This window comes from Scyliorhinus canicula, chromosome 3, assembly GCF_902713615.1.
Source record: "Scyliorhinus canicula chromosome 3, sScyCan1.1, whole genome shotgun sequence".
In the NCBI taxonomy this organism is placed as follows: domain Eukaryota; kingdom Metazoa; phylum Chordata; class Chondrichthyes; order Carcharhiniformes; family Scyliorhinidae; genus Scyliorhinus; species Scyliorhinus canicula.
Window position 1 is genome coordinate 240,000,484 of NC_052148.1, and position 19,577 is coordinate 240,020,060.

The window sequence follows — 19,577 nt, forward strand, 5'->3', positions numbered from 1 at the left end:
CGGGGAAGGTAGCAGGGCCGGATGACAGAGCTGAGTTAGAATGTTTAAATCCTTGCTTCTTTGTGGTAGCTGGAAGGAGTTAGGTATGACTTTGGACAGATCGAGCGTTGTACCCAAACATTATCCTTTTTCTTCTTTTCCGCTGGGTCGGAGTGAGGACCCCCTGTGGTTCAGTTGATTGACTCGCGTCTATTTTTATATGCCTTGGGCAACTTTGTCATCTGAATGACTAGTTCTGATAGTTCTTGTTCTTTCTCCTTGATTTGTTTCTTCCTTCTTTGTTCTTGATTTTCTCTTGAGCATTTGTGGGAATGTTGAGATGGCCAGTCTCAGTTAAATCATAGAATCCCCACGTGCCGAATGAGGCCATTCGGCCCATTGAGTCTTTACCTACCCTCGGAAAGAGCGCTCTACCCAAGCCCATGACCCCTCCCTAATCCAGTACCGCTTAAACTAACCCACACATCTTTGGACACTAAGGGGTAATTTAGAATGGCCAATCCACCTAACCTGCACAGCTTTAGACTGTGGGAGCACATGGAGCACCCGGAGGAAATCCACACAGACATGGGGAGAACATGCACACGCCACACAGTCACCCAAGGCTGGAATTGAACCCTGGTCTCTGGTGCTGTGAGGCAGTAATGCTAACCACTGTGCCACCATGCCACCCATGTGCCACCATGCCGTCTATATTCCTCTGTTATTTCAGTTCTAAATGAGCGAAACCTTTTGATAAATGATCTTGTGGTCCTCTACCCTATTTTCCTGAGGGTCCTGGTTGTTGAAGAGAGTTCTCTGATGGTGGGGGGTTGGGGGGGGGGGGGGGGGGGGGGGGGGGGTTGGACTGGGATCTGTTGATATTTTTCTTGGTCTTGAGCCTTATGTCTATTCTGGTTGAAGCTATGACTATGATGTAACTCTGACTGTTGACTGTATCCTGCTTGGTGCAGACGGATCTTGTATCCGTGGGAGGAACTCATTGAGGATATTGTCCCTGACTCATCGGTCTTATTTATTCCTATGTTTGCAATGGCTTCTGCTATGTGCAGTCTCTGTTTGGCACTGATACTTATGGGATTTTTCTCTTTTTTTCCTTTGTTTTGATATGACTACTGTAAAAAAATGTGAAAACTTCACTAACAATACATCCTTTTTAAAAAGCACTCAGAAAGGTGCCACACAAAAGGTCTTGCTTGCTTGAAAAGGTCTTGTAGTGGATTGGCTAACTGATAGAAAACAGAGGGTACGATTCGACGGAATCATTTCTCAGTTAGCTTGTGGGAGGTTTTCAGGGAGATTCCCATCGGCTCTGCTGGCAAGTTCCCCGCTGCTATCCAATGACACTCAGTCACGTTTTTGGGCTTGGGGAGTTTCTCACCAGTTTCGCCCACACTTCAAATTTTTTCTCAGCACTGAGATTGGGCCGCCATTTCGAAAGGGTGGCCTGATCTCTAAGTGAGCTTGTGGGTCTCCCACACTCTCCATCCATGAGTAGTGTCTCCCCGTACACACATGGGCACTACCCCTCCACCCTCCCTTCATGGGCATAGCCCCCCTCGGCCCTGAGCCTTAGCAGTGCCACCCTGACACCTGGGTAGTGTTCCTGCCAGCTGTAATTTAGAGTACCCAATTCATTTTTTCCAATTAAGGGCCAATCTAGCATGGCCAATCCACCTACCCTGCATATCTTTGGATTGTGGAGGTGAAACCCACGCAAACACGGGGGGGGGAATGTGCAAACTCCACACGGATAATGACCCAGAGCTAGGATCGAACCTGGGACCTCGGCGCCAGGAGGCAGGAGTGCTAACCACTGCGCCACCATGCTGCCCCTGGCATTGGTATTTTCTGATGCATACTGGGTTAGGCTTGATCAATGATACACATGGGTAAGTTTTAGTTATTTACGTGTACCTACTGTCATGAGGCTAACTCAGAATCCAATTTTACAAAAATAATGGTCATATCCCATCATTATTATTCCAAACTCAAAATGAGTGCATCACAATCATTCGAGGTTTACAGCATGAAAACAGGCCCTTCGGCCCATCTTGTCCATGAATTCTTAGACGTTCACATGATGGGTTATTTAAAAATAATACTCAACTAAATAAATATTGAGATTGAACTTCCTAATTTAATGAATTCTTGCTTGCGTTAATTAATATGAAGAATGCTGAAACCAATGGCAAAACTCTGGCCAGAATTTGAAGTATAAAGTTAGGGGGCGGGATTCTCCGTTGCCCGACGCCGAAATTGAAATCGGCACTAGGGCAGAGAATCCACTCCGACGCAGAAATCAGGGGCAGTTTCTGTTGGACGCCAGTCAGTCACGCTCTGCCCCCTCCAAAATGGCATAATTAAGTCGCGCGCCACACGCCTTTGCAATGATGTTAGCGCTTCACTGGCAGGCCCTCCCACGATGCTCCGCACACGATGGGCTGAGTTCCCGACCGCGCGGGACACGTGTGGTCTCAGTGGTCGGGAACCCGGCGTGGCGGCTGCGGACTGCGTCGGCCAGGATTCACGCTGCTCTCCGGGAGCAGGGGGTTTCCGTGAGGGCTGGGGGGGCTGGTGGGGGATGGCCAGGGGCTGGCCTGTGGAGTCGCGGATGGTGGGTCGGGTCCGCGCACGGCCGGCGCCATGTTGTACGGCGTGAACGCTGCAGGTCGCTGCCATGCACATGCGCGGCCAGGGTCCCAGCCATTCTCCGGCCATTTTTCAGCACGGGAGTTGGGAGTTGCACCCGGCGCTACTCCTAGCCCCTCACCGGTCCTGGAATCGGTGAGGGGTTGACGGCGATTTACTTGTCGTAGAATTCCGGTGAAATTCTTCGTTTCAGTAAGCACTTAGCCGCTGAAACGGACAATCCAGCCCAGGATATGCACCCAGCCGAGAGTATGTAAGAAGGTGTTGGGCTTGTGCATTCCAAGTTCAGTGCGCCCTCACCCGATATTCCGGTCAGTGGGTGGGCACGCACCTGCGCGAGAGTTGGAAGCACACCTGCCGACAATTAGAAGCCAGTTTAAATTAATCAAGCAGCAAATGACTGGAATTTTATGTTATACGGTTTGCAAGGCGGCCTGGATCCAGGGCGGGATGAAAGTCAGTCAGGGCTCCGATAAAACAAACAAATGTGACTGGGGACTGAGGTCAGTCTATAATCGTGGCATAACTCCAACACTGATATTTCTTTTTTCAAAAGTGTGCTTTAGCAAACCGGGAATTAATGGAATTTATTTGGCACTTGGGCAAATAATTTCTTCATGCAGGCCAAACTCAAGAATAGGCCAAAATGATTGAATTCCAATACATATTATAGCTGAACACATTCATGCGAATATTTGATTTTAATAGCATTAAAACAGGTATTTTTGTATGCAATTCCCACATTAGTGGAACATTTTCAACACTAAAGGTACATTTCCTCATCTGCTGGAGTCACATAAAATGATTAATGATTGCATTATCTTTGGCACAGGTTTCGTCATGAAAAATAACACATTTCCGTCCTATTTAAAAATTATTACACATTATGTGGGGAATTATATACTACTGTACAAACATTAAAGGTCAACATTCATTTTAATGTAAATACACATTTTACAAAAAAAAATTATGTTTCCAAATCAGGCAGAGTTTTAAAAATGCTAAGCACAATACAGTCAAGTTGATCCTTATTGCTTAGAGAGCCCTGTTAGCAAAAATAGCTATAATGAGTTAACGGTTAATAATTCAGGTGGCAATTTGAACGGCCAGTTGAAAACGGCAGCACCCCGACAAAATCTAGCTGGAACTATAAAGGAGGAAATTAGCACTGACTATATAATTTTTTTTAAGTATGTGGCTAATATTGAATTATAGACAAATGTGTAGCTGGTTCATCGTCTGGTTACCTCCTTGGGGTTGCATTATTGTATGATAAAGGCAACTTAAGGGAACATTTATTGATGTGGCTAAGAATATGTTCATCAAAAGAAAGCCAAAATTATGGGGTGGTAACCTCCAAAATAGTGGCGGGGAGGTAGAAAGAAGGAAGAATAAAGACAAAGAAAGCAGAAAGTTGCAGAAACTGTTGCATTGCGAAGTGGGGGGAAATGAACACTGATGTTTTGGAACCTAAATACTTTTTTCTACTATGCAGGGTAAAATAGCAACATTACTCCAGATGTTCTACAGCAGGGATTTTCACCCTTTTGAAGCCACAACACCCAAGCCCTAGCCACTGCTATAAAAGTTGCACAGCACCCCTGCAACTGTGCAAGTGTTTTATCAACAATTCTGTCAAGGTGTTCAGGTATCTCCAACAAGCATGTGTGCATTTCACATTCAATGTGCCTCCTTGCTCATTGGTGTCAAGTTATTGATTGTCACCGAAATGGGTAAACTGGCTCCCTGAGGTTGGTAGATTATCACTCTGTGGTGTCACTGGAGCTGACAGAGCAGTGATACGGACGCAAGGAATAAGGGCAGGAGCACCTGCTCCACTTTCCTGTCCTCTATATCACCTTGATTCTCCTGAGGAGACACGTGTCCATGTAACCCAGCCTTAAAAATATTCAACAATGGGACATCCACAACCCTGAGTTCGAAACATTCATCTTTCTCACCTCAGTCCCAAATCAGCCTCAAATCCTCAGACCGTGCCCCTGGGTTTTAGATTTCCCCGACCAGTGGTAACAATGTCTCAGCATCTATCTTTTTAAACCCCTTCAGAATTTTGAAGGTTTCGATGAGATCGCGCCTAGTTCCTCTGAACTCCAGAGAATATTTGCCTCGTGAATGGAATGGCGTTGGCAGCTGTGCCAGCCATTACTTCTCCTCTTGTTCGTTGTGAAAAAGCCAGGTGGAACTTGTTTGCAGAGGCTGGATACTGTCTCCTGGACATCACAGCATTGACCGTTGACTATCAACCTCTGAGGCCAAGTAGTAGCTTCCAGATCCCTGTGTCTTGTTCATGGACAGTGCTGGAGGCTAAAGTGATTCGGTGCAGTTGTCAATTGGTGTTTGAGCCTGGTAGTTAAAACTCTGTGTCCCTGAACAGGCCTAGGGCAGCCCATGTGCCCATTCCTCAATTGAAGCCCTTAAATGGCCAATTATTTGCCAGTTGATGCCCATTTCCCACCTGACCTCGTTTTGAGGGTGGCAGGAAGAGATCAGGATCAGAGAAGCCTGGCAGGTCACCCTGCCAGGGCCTCAGATGTTATGGTGGTGGAGCCTCCCTTAAAGGCCCCAATTCCACATTGGGTGCCAACATCGTCCCAAGGTCTGCTCCTTGCAGATGTTCTCACCCCAACCCACCTGATGTCTGCATCAAGACCGCAGCACTCTCTCCCCACCCCCAACAGACCTCACCTTCCTTCCTCGTTGGAAAACTGCACGATTACCTGGTCTTGGACTCTTGTATTTGAGGGGCGAATGAGAGGATTAAATGGCTGTGGGGCCTCATTGATTGGCAGGGATGCATTTCCTACTGTTTCTTCAGGTGGTGGGGTTCCTGCTTACAATGTAAAGAGCTCAGATTGCGTAGAAATACATTAAAACCTGAAAATGCTTCTTTACCCACAAGTGCTATTAATTGTGTCAAAAGGGAGCCATACCACGTTAGTCATCCAGTGTTTAGTTTTGTCCATTTTTCGAAACCTGCCTACTCCAGCATGGGTATAATGGGTTGAATAGTTGCTTTGCGATTCCATAATCTAATTCCAACATACCCTGATCAGAATCGAATTGGATGAGTGGACCAGGCAGTGGAAAGACGTTTAGACACACTTCATTTTTAACTTTTTTTGCACTATCGAGCAATTTTAAATAAATTGCATATTAGGAAACATTCCAATGTTATCTGAATCTGATTGTTAAGCTCCTAAACATACATCAATTACTTTTTAACTCTTGCCCCTGACCCAGAACCTCATCATAACTCTTGAACTGGGTAAGGTATGAATAGGTTCTTACAAAATCTACATATCCTTAATGATTAGATTAGTGAAGGGTATACAGGATTCAATCCATACAGTTTTAATGCATTGTACATATTACAAATTTCAGATGATCAAATTCATAGTTTCATCATTTATAAAGAAAATAAAATTCAGCAATATTACAGTTTTTATAAAAATATATATACAATATAAACATTAAATTCCGTGCATTTACATACAATACATTGAGGTTAAGTTAAATATAAAATTCACAAAACAAATTAGCATTTCTAAAAATTCATTTCAGCATTGATAAAAAATTCATAATTCACAATTTACATACCATACAATATAGTTTAAGCTAGAAGTGGTCTAACTTTAATAATAAGACTCGTTAGTAGTGTCACAAGCAGGCTTACATTAACACTGCAATGAACTTACTGTGAAAATCCCCGAGTCGCCACACTACGGCGCCTGTTCGGATACACGGAGGGAGAATTCAGAATGTCCAATTCACCTAACATGCACGCCTTTCAGGACTAGTGGGAGGAAACCGGAGCACCCGGAGGAAACCCACGCAGTCACGGGGAGAACGTGCAGACTCCGTACAGACAGTGACCCAAGCCGGGAATCAAAACGGGTCCCTGCCGCTGTGAGGCAACAGTGCTAACCACGGTGCTACAGTGCCGACGGATACCGCTGTTGGAGAAGACGAGCAAAGGCATTTAGAAAATCTTTTACATTTTTTTCTTGGAACTCTTCACATATTGTGCAGTTCTCCGGCTACAATAGAAACACAGGATTAGGACTACAACAACAAAACATCTTTAAAAAGCAATTTGAATGTAATGTAAGTGGCACAAGTGCCATGCTTAACCTAAGTAATATATTGCAATTTTAGCTTTACAATATGGCATATAAACTAAATGGCAGCATTACAAGATTAAATACAGCTCTTAGAACTGCAGGTTTGACAGGCAAGGCAGTATAGGGGAGGGGGTAAAGAAGTAAAAATAAGTCAAGTGCCCAGTACCGATCAAAGACCCAATTACCCAATCGAATACTGAAAAGACACTCAAAGGGGAGATCCAATTCTACTGCAATTTATTTGTGCTGAGGCGTGGATCCGATGTATCAGATCTCGCAGTTTGCTTTCAAAAGCAACTCAGGCAATGGGAAGATTTTTTTTTCCCTAGTCTGGTGGAAAACAGAATGGAATCAAGAAGTTGCAGACATGGGGGAAATGTTCCTGGTCCCTCTGCTTGAAGTGACGTTGTAAATGTGGCCGCTCAGGTTCGGTCCTGGCTCTGGGTCACTGTCCGTGTGGACTTTGCACATTCTCCCTGTGTTTGCGTGGGTTTCGTCCCCACAATACAAAGATGTGCAGGTTAGGTGGGTTGGCCACACTAAATTGCCCCTTAATTGGAAAAAATGAATTGGGTACTCTAAATTTAATTTTTTTTAAAGTAAATGTGGCCGTAATACATGTGTTTATGATTTCAGTCCCCCCCCCCCATTAAATGTGTCATAATTCTATTCAGGTTACAACCTAGTAGAGGCATGAATGTGGAGACAAACAGGAGGACATTTATGAGCTGCCTTTAATTTTTGATGAATCAATCATCTACTTTTCTAGGTCTACATTTTGACTGTAAATTTTACATACTCCCACTGCATGGTGACCATAGCATTTCTTGAACAGCCCTCTTGCTGCCATGACCTCTCCACAATTTTATGTTTGGAAAGGTAGGGCCTAGCCTGACCTGACCTGCCCTAAAATTGCAGCGACCAAAAGCACTTTCAAATAAGTCACTCTGGGAATAAGTACCCATGAGGTAGCTTAAAGGAAGGAAAATTACACAGCTTATTTACTGGACATGCGAGAGATTGGAGAAATGTTCATCAGTTATTTTTCCTGACTAATCCCTGGGTAACTTGAAGAAGCTTGATGTTCCATCACAAAGATAGCACATAGATAGAGGACCCTGCCCTTCATCAAAACCAAAATGTTTTATACGGTATTAAAAACTTACTCAAGAACTTACCCGGATAAATTTAGAAAATACTTTTGCATTCCTATTCAACTTTTCCTGGTTTTTGAATTTGTAAGAATCAAATGAAAATTCACGGTTCAAAACTTTCAGTTCTTCAACGAAGCAATTGATAGCAGTTTCAAAACAGTGATGCTGGGGGAAAGGTAAGCAGATTAAATATTACTTTATTGCGCCCCTCATATTCCCACACCCTCTTCACTGCTCCCCTTGCATCCACCTGATTCCCTTGCTGTTTTCCTTACATTCCCTTCCTGCTCGTTTCCAAAGCTGCTTTACTTCCCCTTTCCCTCCCTGCTGCCTATTCCAGAAGCAGTGATGGGCCCTGGAAGGGAATAGTGGGGATGCGAGACGAAGAGGCAAAGAGTGTGGGGAAGGCAAGGAGAGGTTGCGAGTTAGTTGGCTGTTAGTAAACCACTTTGAAAAGTTAATAAACTTTTTACAAAAATAAAACCAGGCATCTTTTAGTTGATGCAGAAAATTACATGCAAACTGCATTTTCAAAATAAAGAAAGGCATGACACTTTTAGGAAAATTAGCATTACCTTGAACTGCAATATAGACATAGCTGAAATATAGTCATTTTTCTCTAAATAGCTGAGTGATTGCATCGCGCCTACCATTCGAATGATTTAATCAGTGATGTTACCCAAGGAACCGTTGCTGCTAAATTTAAAGTTACAGCCATACTACTACCCAATCAAGTCAACAAAACACATTCAACAGAGACGCCTCATTAAGAAAGATAACTGCCAAAAATCTTTCTGTAAACAGTGTGACAATTACAGCAGCACTGAGTTGGGACAGTATCTGCAAAGGGAAATTCCCTCGGATTATCCAAATTAGCATGGAGTTACAAGTGGTTAATGTAGGCAGCTGCCACAGGCTCTGGACACTGCGTCTACGCATGTTCAGAAAGATCTCCCCCTGGTGCTCAGACTTGTTTTTAATCTCGACCTTCTGCAACCGCATAATTTCCTTCAGTGTTACAGAATCAAAGTTTAAAACTAGCTGTGGCAATGTTTAAAAGGAATCAACCTCAGCCTACAATTCTCTCTTCCCTGAAAGACATCAGTCCCCACACTTCCACATGTATGGCAGACTTCCAGCATCTCACTCAATTCCCGTACCAGCCTCCCCGGACAGGCGTCGGAATGTGGCGACTAGGGGCTTTTCACAGTAACTTCATTGAAGCCTACTCGTGACAATAAGCGGTTTTCCTCCTTTCCTTTCAATTCCTCATGTGAATGTTCTGGCCTTTTCTCCTATTTGAACAATGGGAGTGTTGCTGCAGAGTTCCATTCTGTGTGCTGAATTATGAATCTGATCAGATCAATGAGGGAGAATCGCGAAATATTTCTTCTGTCATAAAATCAATCAATGTCCCCAAATCAAGCCTCGATAGACTCAAAGTTGTGTCAGGTAGTGGGAGGTTCAAGAGATCCTCCCTTCCACTAACTTTATGCACAATACTATATTATAAAGATGTCAAAGAGCCATTGTACAGTGAGTTGGGTCTGCCACAGACAACTCCAGGAGGGGACACACCATAGTATATATAGGTTATAATTAATCCTGCCCGCCAACAGAAATTGCCAATGCCCTTCACTTGGCAGCAGTATGTTGGAAACTACAGAGTGTCACAGTCAAGGAATTCATTTGCAGGTCTGGATATTGATGCCAGATCAACCAGATTGATCACTGGCCAGGATGGCATATTTTGCCCTTTTTAAGAACATTTGAAACACTTCAGTAAAATGACCAACAAACAGTTTAGAGGGAAGGAATCTGACTTTCCAGGATGTAACGTGGAGCGATTACAGATTATAAATCAATTTATAATTGATCACTTATTAATTTATTATTAATTTATAATTGATTATAATTGATTATAATGGGTCACTGTCTGTGTGGAGTCTGCACGTCCTCCCCGTGTGTGTGGGTTTCCTCCGGGTACTCCGGTTTCCTCCCACAGTCCAAAGATGAGCGGGTTAGGTGGATTGGCCATGATAAATTGCCCTTAGTGTCCTAAAAAATAAGGTTAATGGGGGGGGTTGTTGGGTTACTGGTATAGGGTGGATACGTTAACTTGAGTAGGGTGATCATTGCTCAGCACAACATCGAGGGCCGAAGGGCCTGTTCTGTGCTGTACTGTTCTATGTTCTATTATCACAGCCTGTTCAATTTTAAATATGGACAAAGAAACTTGCCCTGCAGCCCAGCATCCCATCTTACGCACACAGCTGGAGAGAAAGCCACTTCTGCAGCTTACTAGTTCATAGGAATGTGTGATCAGTTCATTTATCCATTAATTATTATTCTGCTGGTCAATGAACAACTCAATCTTTCAATTTATGCAGAAAATGATGGCATTCCAATAACTAATACTTACTGGTACAATGTCGGGCGTGTATAATCTTAATTCCTAAAAGAAAAAAATGTTTTGATGAAAATAGAAGGCAGTTATTCTTTTAAAATATCTGTAAAAAATCTTAAATTGTGTAGTAGCTGCCTCATTTCCATATGCAAGTACATGGCAGAATTCTCTCAGCGGCTACTTCACCAGCTTTTTTAAAACAATGGTTTTCTTTAACGCAACAGGACAGGTTGTGGAGTTGGACGGTGAGCGGACAGTGAAGTGAGGTAACCAGTCAAGGTCAATGTGGTTGACTCAACTGCCTGGATGAGTGCAGCTCCAACAACACTCAAGAGGCTCGACACTGTCCAGGATAAAACAGCCCGCTTGATTGGCACCCCACCACAAACTCCCCCCTCCACCATCGACATATGATAGGTGTGTGACTGAAGTAAATTATGTGAATTGATCATTTATAAAAACAAAATTATTAATTTATATGAAGTTCATTTTAAAGTTTCTAAGCATTGGAGTTTTTGAAGTTAGGAAAAGTGCTTGGAGCAGGGTGTCACTGCTGCTAAGAATACCAGCATGTCAGAGAGTGGGAAAGGAGGAAGCAGGGCTGAAAGAAATATACGCAATGGTGATGGGCGAAAGGAGGAAAGTAATCAACTAACATCAGAGAGACACTGGGAATTCAAAAAGTTGTAAAATCCATTTGCCATTTGTAACAAATTTCAACAAAACTATCCAATTCATTCATTTTCATACATTTTTAGGGATGGTGCTCCGCTAAAATAGCTTTTTTTACTTTCTAGTAAGGATAGGAGAGTTATATCACTTCTTCATTCCTATGCTATATTCAACTGTCTTTCGTTTTCTCTTGTTCAGCTTTGTTTGTTACCCACCCTCTTCTCTACTTTTGTTGATCCTCCCCCTCAATTCCAACTGTGCCCAATTCCTGACAATTATTTTTTCACTAAAAATTTCTAGCCGGGCTTCTCCGCTACTGTTTTCTTCAGGCGGGTTTGGCAATGGAAGCGGAAAAGATGTCCAAATTGCATTTCACGCCGATGTAAATATGTGATGTGATTGTCCCCTCTCCCCTGCCAGCACATGTGATGTGATTGTCCCCTCTCCCCTGCCAGTACATGTGATGTGATTGTCCCCTCTCCCCTGCCAGTACATGTGATGTGATTGTCCCCTCTCCCCTGCCAGTACATGTGATGTGATTGTCCCCTCTCCCCTGCCAGTACATGTGATGTGATTGTCCCCTCTCCCCTGCCAGTACATGCGATGTGATTGTCCCCTCTCCCCTGCCAGTGAAGTAGCATGTTTCCCAACGTCAAACGTCAGGAACAATTCCATACATTAGCATCCAATTATCAGGCCTTGAATCCTGAATCATGACCCCCCATACCCCAAAAGAAGGTCCATTCATATCAGCGAACGGGCAGACTGGCGTGAAACCCAACTGGTGTCCCAAGGTATGCACCTGGCGAACAGACTTCCCAGAGGAACTCAGGTGAGTGCATTGCTCGGGGGAGGGGAGGGGCAGTAAAAGAGGGTCATGCCCAGGCACTGCCTCCTGGCACCCAGGCAGAGCCAGGGGTAGTGCAATGGGGTTTCCTGGTGAACCATGATGCACTGAGACACTCTTTAAAAATGATGCCCTGATCTTCCAGAAACCAAGTTGCTGGCGGGGCGGGTTCAATCAGAGTCTGTCCCACCAGAGTACGTTGTGGGACCTGCCCATGAGGTCTTTGAGCCTAAGGCCCATCGCTGTTGCTGCTGGCAGCTTCAACACAGCTTTACTTGCCCCCAATCGGTCTTTATCTGCGAAAATCTTGTCATTTATGTCCACATTTATAATGGAAACTGCTATGTAAATTTATCGCACTGCAACTGCACTCTCCCTGGGAAGGACGCAATTACAATGTGAAAAGTACCATTATGAATCAGTTTTTTGCACGTACCACCTACAACACCCCTGTTACTCATTTGGTACTAGAGAATAGGCTATTTCTAGGATAATAGCAATATAATATAGAAGACTGTATGAACAGTTTTATTACGCCATTAGGTAATAAACTGCATGATAAAAGGGTTCAACATTGAATTTGTCTTAATTGTGTGGAAGAGTATATCCAATACTTACAGGTACACCTTTATGAGCATTCAAAGGCAATTCCTAAAAACAAAAAGAGAGTTACTATTCTACAGTATCTGTAATAAATCTCAGTTGCCTAGCAATCCCTTTATCTTCCTATACAGGTTCAAGGAGGTATGCACAGTATTGTTAAATAAAGAGACATGTCAAAGCTTTTCATCTTGCACTCATCAGAAAACACTTCACAACAATACCAGTAAAAGGAGAAAACAATGTATACTGCATGAGAAGAAACTTTCAACATGCAAGATGGAAAGCTTTCATAGGGATCTTTTTTTCATCAATACTCAAGTTCTGTACGACCAAACAACCAGATGAATGTAAAATTGAGCGGACTGGGGAGAGAGGGCAATCACTTGAAACCACCTCCCTTTATATGTTTAACACATAAAGGGACTACTCTGTTCCACAGTCTTTCTCAACACCTCGATGCATAAGGATCTTGTGTTTAATCCCTCAGCTGTTGGCTTCAGAGGTGGCAGAGATTGAGGAACTGAAACACACCACGTGGAAAAGATGCAAGGTGCAATAAGAAAAAGAAAGGATGATTGTCTTTATTTCACATACAGCAGCTAAAGAAAATCCTAGTTAATATCAGCAAATTAACAGCCTCCCTCAATAATTCATACTCACAAGCAAATTAATAATTCCAAAGCAGTACAAAATTCCAAGAATTAAGCCTGTTTTAGAGAATAAAGGTGACACGGCACTTAACGGCTTGAATGGTTACAAATTGAGAATTGCAAATTTTCCTAGCAACCGTTAACCTGCCAATAGGAATGTTCTTTAATTCAGTTAATCTAATCTGTTTGGAACTGGGGTTAGTCCCTGATCCTGAAATGTTGCCAGGTTTAGTAATAAAACAGATTTTTGTTTGATCTATCTAGGCTGAGAGATATACAAAAAAACAAAGCAGGTGCTACCTTCAGGCCACAAGCAGATTGTGTGGAAGATTTAACAATGTGGGGGCATTTGAGAGCAGTGGTGTGTGGATTGGCTTAATTAGGCAGGTTCAGAAACCTCCATTTTCCAAAAGTACGTTGAGATGCAGAGATAAATTCCATGTCGTGTCTAGCCTCACGCTAGGCTGTGCTGGGTTCATATTTGTAATGCATTTGCATGCCTCGAATATTAATTAGCATAAAACTTTTTTTTACATTACACCGTGCCTTCAAGATAAAGTCAGCGAAGCAAGAGAATCCCGTGGCACAAGGTATATGTTTGTTCAAAGCTGATGTGCACCAGTCGACTTTGTGAAATCTCAGTGGTTTCCCTCATTTAATGCAACAGCACATGCAAGGGGAGCAGGGGCTGGTTTAGCACACTGGGCTAAATAGTTGGCTTTTAAAGCAGACCAAGGCAGGCCAGCAGCACGGTTCAATTCCCATGCCAGCCTCCCCGAACAGGCGCCTGAATGTGGCGACTAGGGGCTTTTCACAGTAACTTTATTTGAAGCCTACTTGTGACAATAAGCGATTTTCATTTGTCATTTGAGGAGAATGACAGCTTGCCCGGAAGCTTGGAACCGGCGAGGGTGAGCCAACGATTGGGGGGGAGGGTGCAGAGTGGGGTCAGTGGCATGAAGTAGTGGAAGAGCGATCCAAGGGAGGACACAGGGTGAGGCTGGGGTTATAGAGAAATGGAAGGGCATTCCGGAGAGGGCAGAGGGGCATGGAGAAGTGAAGCCTGGCATCCTGAGTTTATTGGGGAGAATAGTCAGTCAAAATAATAAAATGAGGGTTCTAAAGGGTGGAGTCAGTAATACCCAAATGTGGGTATTTCTCAGGGTATTGGCTGGCAGAATTCTTAAAGGCTCTGAGTTCATCTACAATACCTCCGTTATCCACACTGAGTGTGATCTCAGAAAATGGCTGCAATTTTCAAAAATTACACAGTGTTTTGGATCAGGAGAGAAAGGGTGTGTGAAACTCGACAGCTTCCCATCACCTTTACTCAGCTGAATAAACAGCACTCTGTGCAATTTTAAAGTGTTGGTGAGAATCAGAAAGACAGCTGGAGGGATGGGGCCCAAGCACACCAGCATCCTCTGAATTTTAAATGGTGTCCCAATCTCAAAGTTAAGTTCAAGGACCCCCTACACGATCATTGGAACCGACCCTCAAGCATCGGGACATTCCCCCCCCCCCCCCTCCCACAATGCAAGCATTGGGGTGAACCTCCCCTTACCCTCCCTCCAAAGCATTAGGTCAGTCGCCCCTCCCCACAACGCAAAGATTGGGGCACCAACCTCCTTCACAGGCTCCATCCCAACCCACCCCCCCTCCCCAAAAGCATCAAGGTGAGCCCACACCTCCCTACGATCGGGGCACTGCTCTCCCTCTTCACAGGCACTGCCCTCCGCACACCCCAATGCAGACACCACCCTCACACCAATGCATGCACCCTCACAGGTATCACCCCCCCCCCAACACATATGGGAACCCCCTAATGGGGCTCACCAGAGGACCTCCCCTTGACACTGCCACTCTGGCACTTCTGGAGGGCACTGCCAAGGGATCCTGCCAGGGCACTGCCCACCCATATCCCACACCACCCAGGGTACATCCCCAGTGTGGTCATCATGATTGGTTTTCATTTTTTTGAAAAGCAGTAGTGACCCACGCTGGAGTGACGCACCGGATGGGTGGAAACATACGGTGAGGGTGTTAAGCACGCTAATCATAGTTACAATAATCTGTACTGATCAGATTTGTGCCCTTCATGGGCGTGAACCCGATCACATCACTGGCGGGAGCGGGGAAAAGCACGCCCGGGATTCTCACCAAAGCAGATCCCATTTTTAACCTTGCGCGATATTTAGCGGCCATTACGGGATTTACGCCTGAGACTAGCGCAGCTGCTAAATTGCAGCAATATCTTTTACAATAATGGAAGGGATGGTCAGCTGGTCCTGCTGGTTCAGCCATATCCGACAGTGTGGCGAGTACACCACTAGATGCTAACATGAACATTCAACAAAGAGTAAACAAAGATGATGTGTTAGGCAGGTTGGGTCAACGTGGACTGCACTTGATGCAATGTAGCGAGACTGGGGATATTGTCCCTTCTGCCCGCCATTTGTAAGGTGCTGCATCACACGCTGTAGCAGAGGATCCTTGGCTGTTTCCTCACGAATTTGGATCACCCACTCGTCAGAGGTCGGAAGGTTGGTGACACACAATTGCACTTGTGCGTCTATGTGGCCGATGAAGTCAGTTTGTTCACACGGTGCGGTAATGGACCTGGATGGGGCAGCTGCAACAATGAGCGTATACACAAGTTCAAAGTCATAGTGGCGTAGCTGAAGAAGAATTTGCTGTAACCGAGGCGTCATGTCATTTAAATCCTTCTGGATCATCTGGACTAATGGCCTGTGGTCTGTCTCTACCGTGAATTTTGGCAGGCCATAAACATAGTCGTGAAACTTGATTATTCCCATAGAGAGGCAGAGACATTCCTTCTCAATCTGAGCATACAGTTGCTCAGTGGGTGTCATGGCTCTGGAGGCATATGCCACTGGAGCCCAGGACGAGGAGTCATCTTGTTGGAGGAGCACCACCCCAATGCCGTCCTGGCTTGCATCAGTGGATATCTTGGTTTCCTTGGTTGGGTCGAAGAACGCCAGAACCGGGGCTGCGGTGAGCTTCGGTTTCAGCTCACGCCATTCCTCTTCATGCGCGGGCAGCCACTGGAATTCCGTCAACTTTTTGACGAGATGGCGGAGGGCCGTGGTGTGGGACGCCATATTGGCAATGAATTTCCCAAGGAAGTTGACCATCCCGAGAAAGCCGAGGACCGCCTTCTTGTCCTCCGGGGTCTTCATGGCATTGATTGCCGAGACCTTGTCGGCATCTGGCCGCACGCCTTGCTGCGAGATGTGGTCACCGAAGAATTTGATATCTGATTGACCGAACGAGCACTTGACCCTGTTGAGCTGGAGACCGTGCGCGTGGATTCTCTGGAATACCTGCTTGAGGCGAGCGATGTGTTCTTGCGGAGTTGTGGACCAGATTATGAAATCGTCAACATACAATCACACCCCCTCGATACCCTCCATCATCTGTTCCATGATGCGGTGAAATATCTCTGAGGCAGAGATGATGCCAAAAAGCATCCAGTTGTAGCAGTAGCGACCGAACGGGGTATTGAACATGCACAGTTTGCGACTGGATGCGTCCAGCTGATTTGCCAAAATTGCTTGGAGGCGTCCAGCTTCATAAAGAATTTGGCATGAGCCATCTCACCGGTCAACTCTTCACGTTTTGGTATCGGGTAATGCTCCAGCATGATGTTGCGGTTTAGATCCTTGGGGTCAATGCAGATCCGAAGCTCCCCTGACGGCTTCTTGACGCAGACCATGGAGCTGACCCAGTCTGTGGGCTCTGTGACCTTCAATATGATGCCCTGGTCTTGGAGGTCCTGTGATTGCTGCTTGAGGCGATCCTTAAAGGGTTCTGGCACCTGGCGCAGTGCATGAATTACAGTGCCCATTCCGTCGAACATGCTGTGGTACTGCGTGATGATGTCATCTATATCAGCTTGGAAGTTTTCATCAGGTGAGGCCTTTGCCTGTGACGAAGAGATGGTGTGGACTCGCTGAACCCGGTTCAGGAGCTTGCAGGCCCGAGCACCGAGCAGGGATGCTCTGTCAGGTCCGACAATCTCAAACCGCAACGTCGCTTTAATCGCCTTATTGGACACCCCTAGTTGGCACGAGCCACTGGCAGCTATGGCATTCCATTGTAGTCAAGGAGCTGGCAGGCCGGTGGAAGAATACTTGGTCTGATGCGGATGGCGTCGAGATCGGATTTCGAGATAAGGTTCGCCGATGCACCGGTATTCAGTTTGAACCGGATGCGAGCCTTGTTAACTGTGAGGACAGCACACCACTCGTCGTCGGGATCCACGCTGAGGATCGAGAGGTGCTTCGCCATCTTGGGGAAAGGCAGCGTATGCTTCGTTATGATGCACACCCGGTCTTGAGGCACTCAGCATCAGGGTCTGTTGGGCTGTCGGGATTGGAATCTGGCATGCCTTGCTGTATTGAATGGACATATCTGCGCCGTGGCTGGGATTGCTGGCTGCTGGGCGGTGATCAGCAAAGGACTGCGCAGTGGCGAGCTTGCCACACTGCAGACACAGTCGTCCTTTTGCCGGATATTGCCGCTTTAAATGGGCGGAGCCACAATTCGGACATGTCATGACGTCAACGTCAGCGCGTGCCGTGCGCCATCGCGCATGCGCAGTGCAGTTGAACGACGTATGCACCTGCGCAGTCTGGTCATCGGTCTAGTCGTCCCCTCGGTCGTGGCACGCATGCGCAGGGGCCCTGGAAAAGCGCGCACAACGGCCACTTCCGTCGATGCTTAGGCCCTGAATTTGTGCGATGGCCTGCACTCATTCCGCCTCATGGGAGGCCAGCTTTGCAGTCTCTGCCGCCCTGATGTGGGAGTAACGTTTGTCAGCATGTTCGTGGACAACGCACGTCTCGATAGCGATGGTGAGGGTCAGCTGCTTGTCTTTCAGGAGCTGCTGGCGAAGGGAATCAGAGTGGACCCCGAAAACGATCTGATCCTGGATCATGGAATCAGCTGTCGAGTGATAGTTACATGACTGCGCCAGGATGCGGAGATGGGTCAAAAAGGACTGAAAAGGTTCATCCTTACCCTGAAGCCTCTGCTGGAAAACGTACCGTTCAAAGCTCTCATTTACCTCAATGTTGCAGTGGCTGGCGACATTCAGCAGGACTGTTTTAAATTTTGTCTTGTCTTCGCTTTCAGCGAACGTAAAGGAGTTGTAGATGTGGATGGCATGGTCCCCCGCTGTGACGGGAAATAGTGCGATCTTCCTGACATCCGATGCGGCCTCGAGGTCGGTGGCCTCGATGTATAGGAGGAACTTTTGTTTGAAGATCTTCCAATTGGCGCCGAGGTTGCCGGTGATGCGGAGCTGCGGAGGAGGCTGGACGTTTTCCATGTCACCGAATGGCTGCTTGCTGTTCAACGCTGATTCACTCGAGGTAGGTCCGTAAAATTTCAGTATCACTCCGGTACCGTGATGTGTTAGGCAGGTTGGGTCGACGTGGACTGCAGTTGATGCAGTGTAACGAGAGACAGATCTCTAACACTGGAGAAGATCCAATACGATTCTATTTAACGTATTAACTAATATACATGTTCAACTGTGGGTTGACACGATACTGAATTGACTGGAGACCTGGTACTAGCCTGACCAGACTTACTAGCTACCGCATGGTGTTTGCACTGGCTAGCTCGTGGACTCTGACTGTCTCAGTGGCTGGGTCCAGAGAGAGCGGGAAACCTAGTGCCCTCTGGCTTTATAGTGGTAGTGTCCTGTCTGGTGATTGGCTGCTCTGATCTGTGTACTTACTGGTCATCCTGTGTGTCAATCACTGCCTGTCTGCACTCCATCATATACATGGATGTACATTATGACAAAAGAAACCAACATTGTTTCTTCCACAATATAGCCAATGTACCCTAACTTCCCATTCCCATCAATGTGTGCCAACCATGTGGCATGCCAGTACATTTAGCTCCCTAAGTCTCAATAAGTAATGATGATGATGCATATGTTAATAAAGTGAAACCAATTTAATGGAAAATATTTACAAGTAACATTTAATTTAGAAAATGTGGACTTCCTGGGGAAGGCAAAAAGACGTTCATGGGGTGTATTGTTAGTGGCACTGCACAGTAGTGAACGAATGGCCTGCCTGTCTTATTGAGGGTGGCGGCAAGGGTGACGTCTGATGCGTCACTTTCTACTTGGAAGGGCAGTGTTTCGTCTACTGCGTGCATCCCGGCCTTGGCGATATCGGCTCTGAACCGGGCGAAGGTCTGTTGGGCCTCAGCTGTCAGGGGAACTGTATGAGTGGGCGGGCCTTGTCCGCATAGTTTGGGACCCACTGGGCATAATATGAGAAGAACCACATACAGCGTTTGAGGGTCTTGGGCAGTGGGGAAGGGGGAGCTCCATGAGGAGCCGCATGCGGTCGGGATCGGGCCCCAGAACGCCGTTCTGGACCACATAGCCGAGGATGGCTAAGCGGT

At 45.9% G+C, this 19,577-nt stretch overlaps 1 protein-coding gene across 3 annotated transcripts in view; it reads right to left on the reverse strand.

The window, feature by feature from the left end:
- Positions 1 to 3,319: 3,319 nt before the first annotated feature.
- LOC119963391 (interleukin-15-like) overlaps positions 3,320 to 19,577 on the reverse strand; it is a 66,564-nt gene continuing 50,306 nt past the window's right edge. For all 3 annotated transcript variants that reach the window (XM_038792450.1, XM_038792449.1, XM_038792448.1), the window contains 4 exons: positions 12,493 to 12,525; positions 10,371 to 10,403; positions 7,973 to 8,113; positions 3,320 to 6,710 (listed from right to left, as the gene is read on the reverse strand). In XM_038792450.1, the coding sequence (XP_038648378.1) occupies positions 6,606 to 6,710; positions 7,973 to 8,113; positions 10,371 to 10,403; positions 12,493 to 12,525 (312 nt within the window). In that variant the 3' untranslated portion in view covers positions 3,320 to 6,605. The remainder of the gene's footprint in view (positions 6,711 to 7,972; positions 8,114 to 10,370; positions 10,404 to 12,492; positions 12,526 to 19,577) is intronic.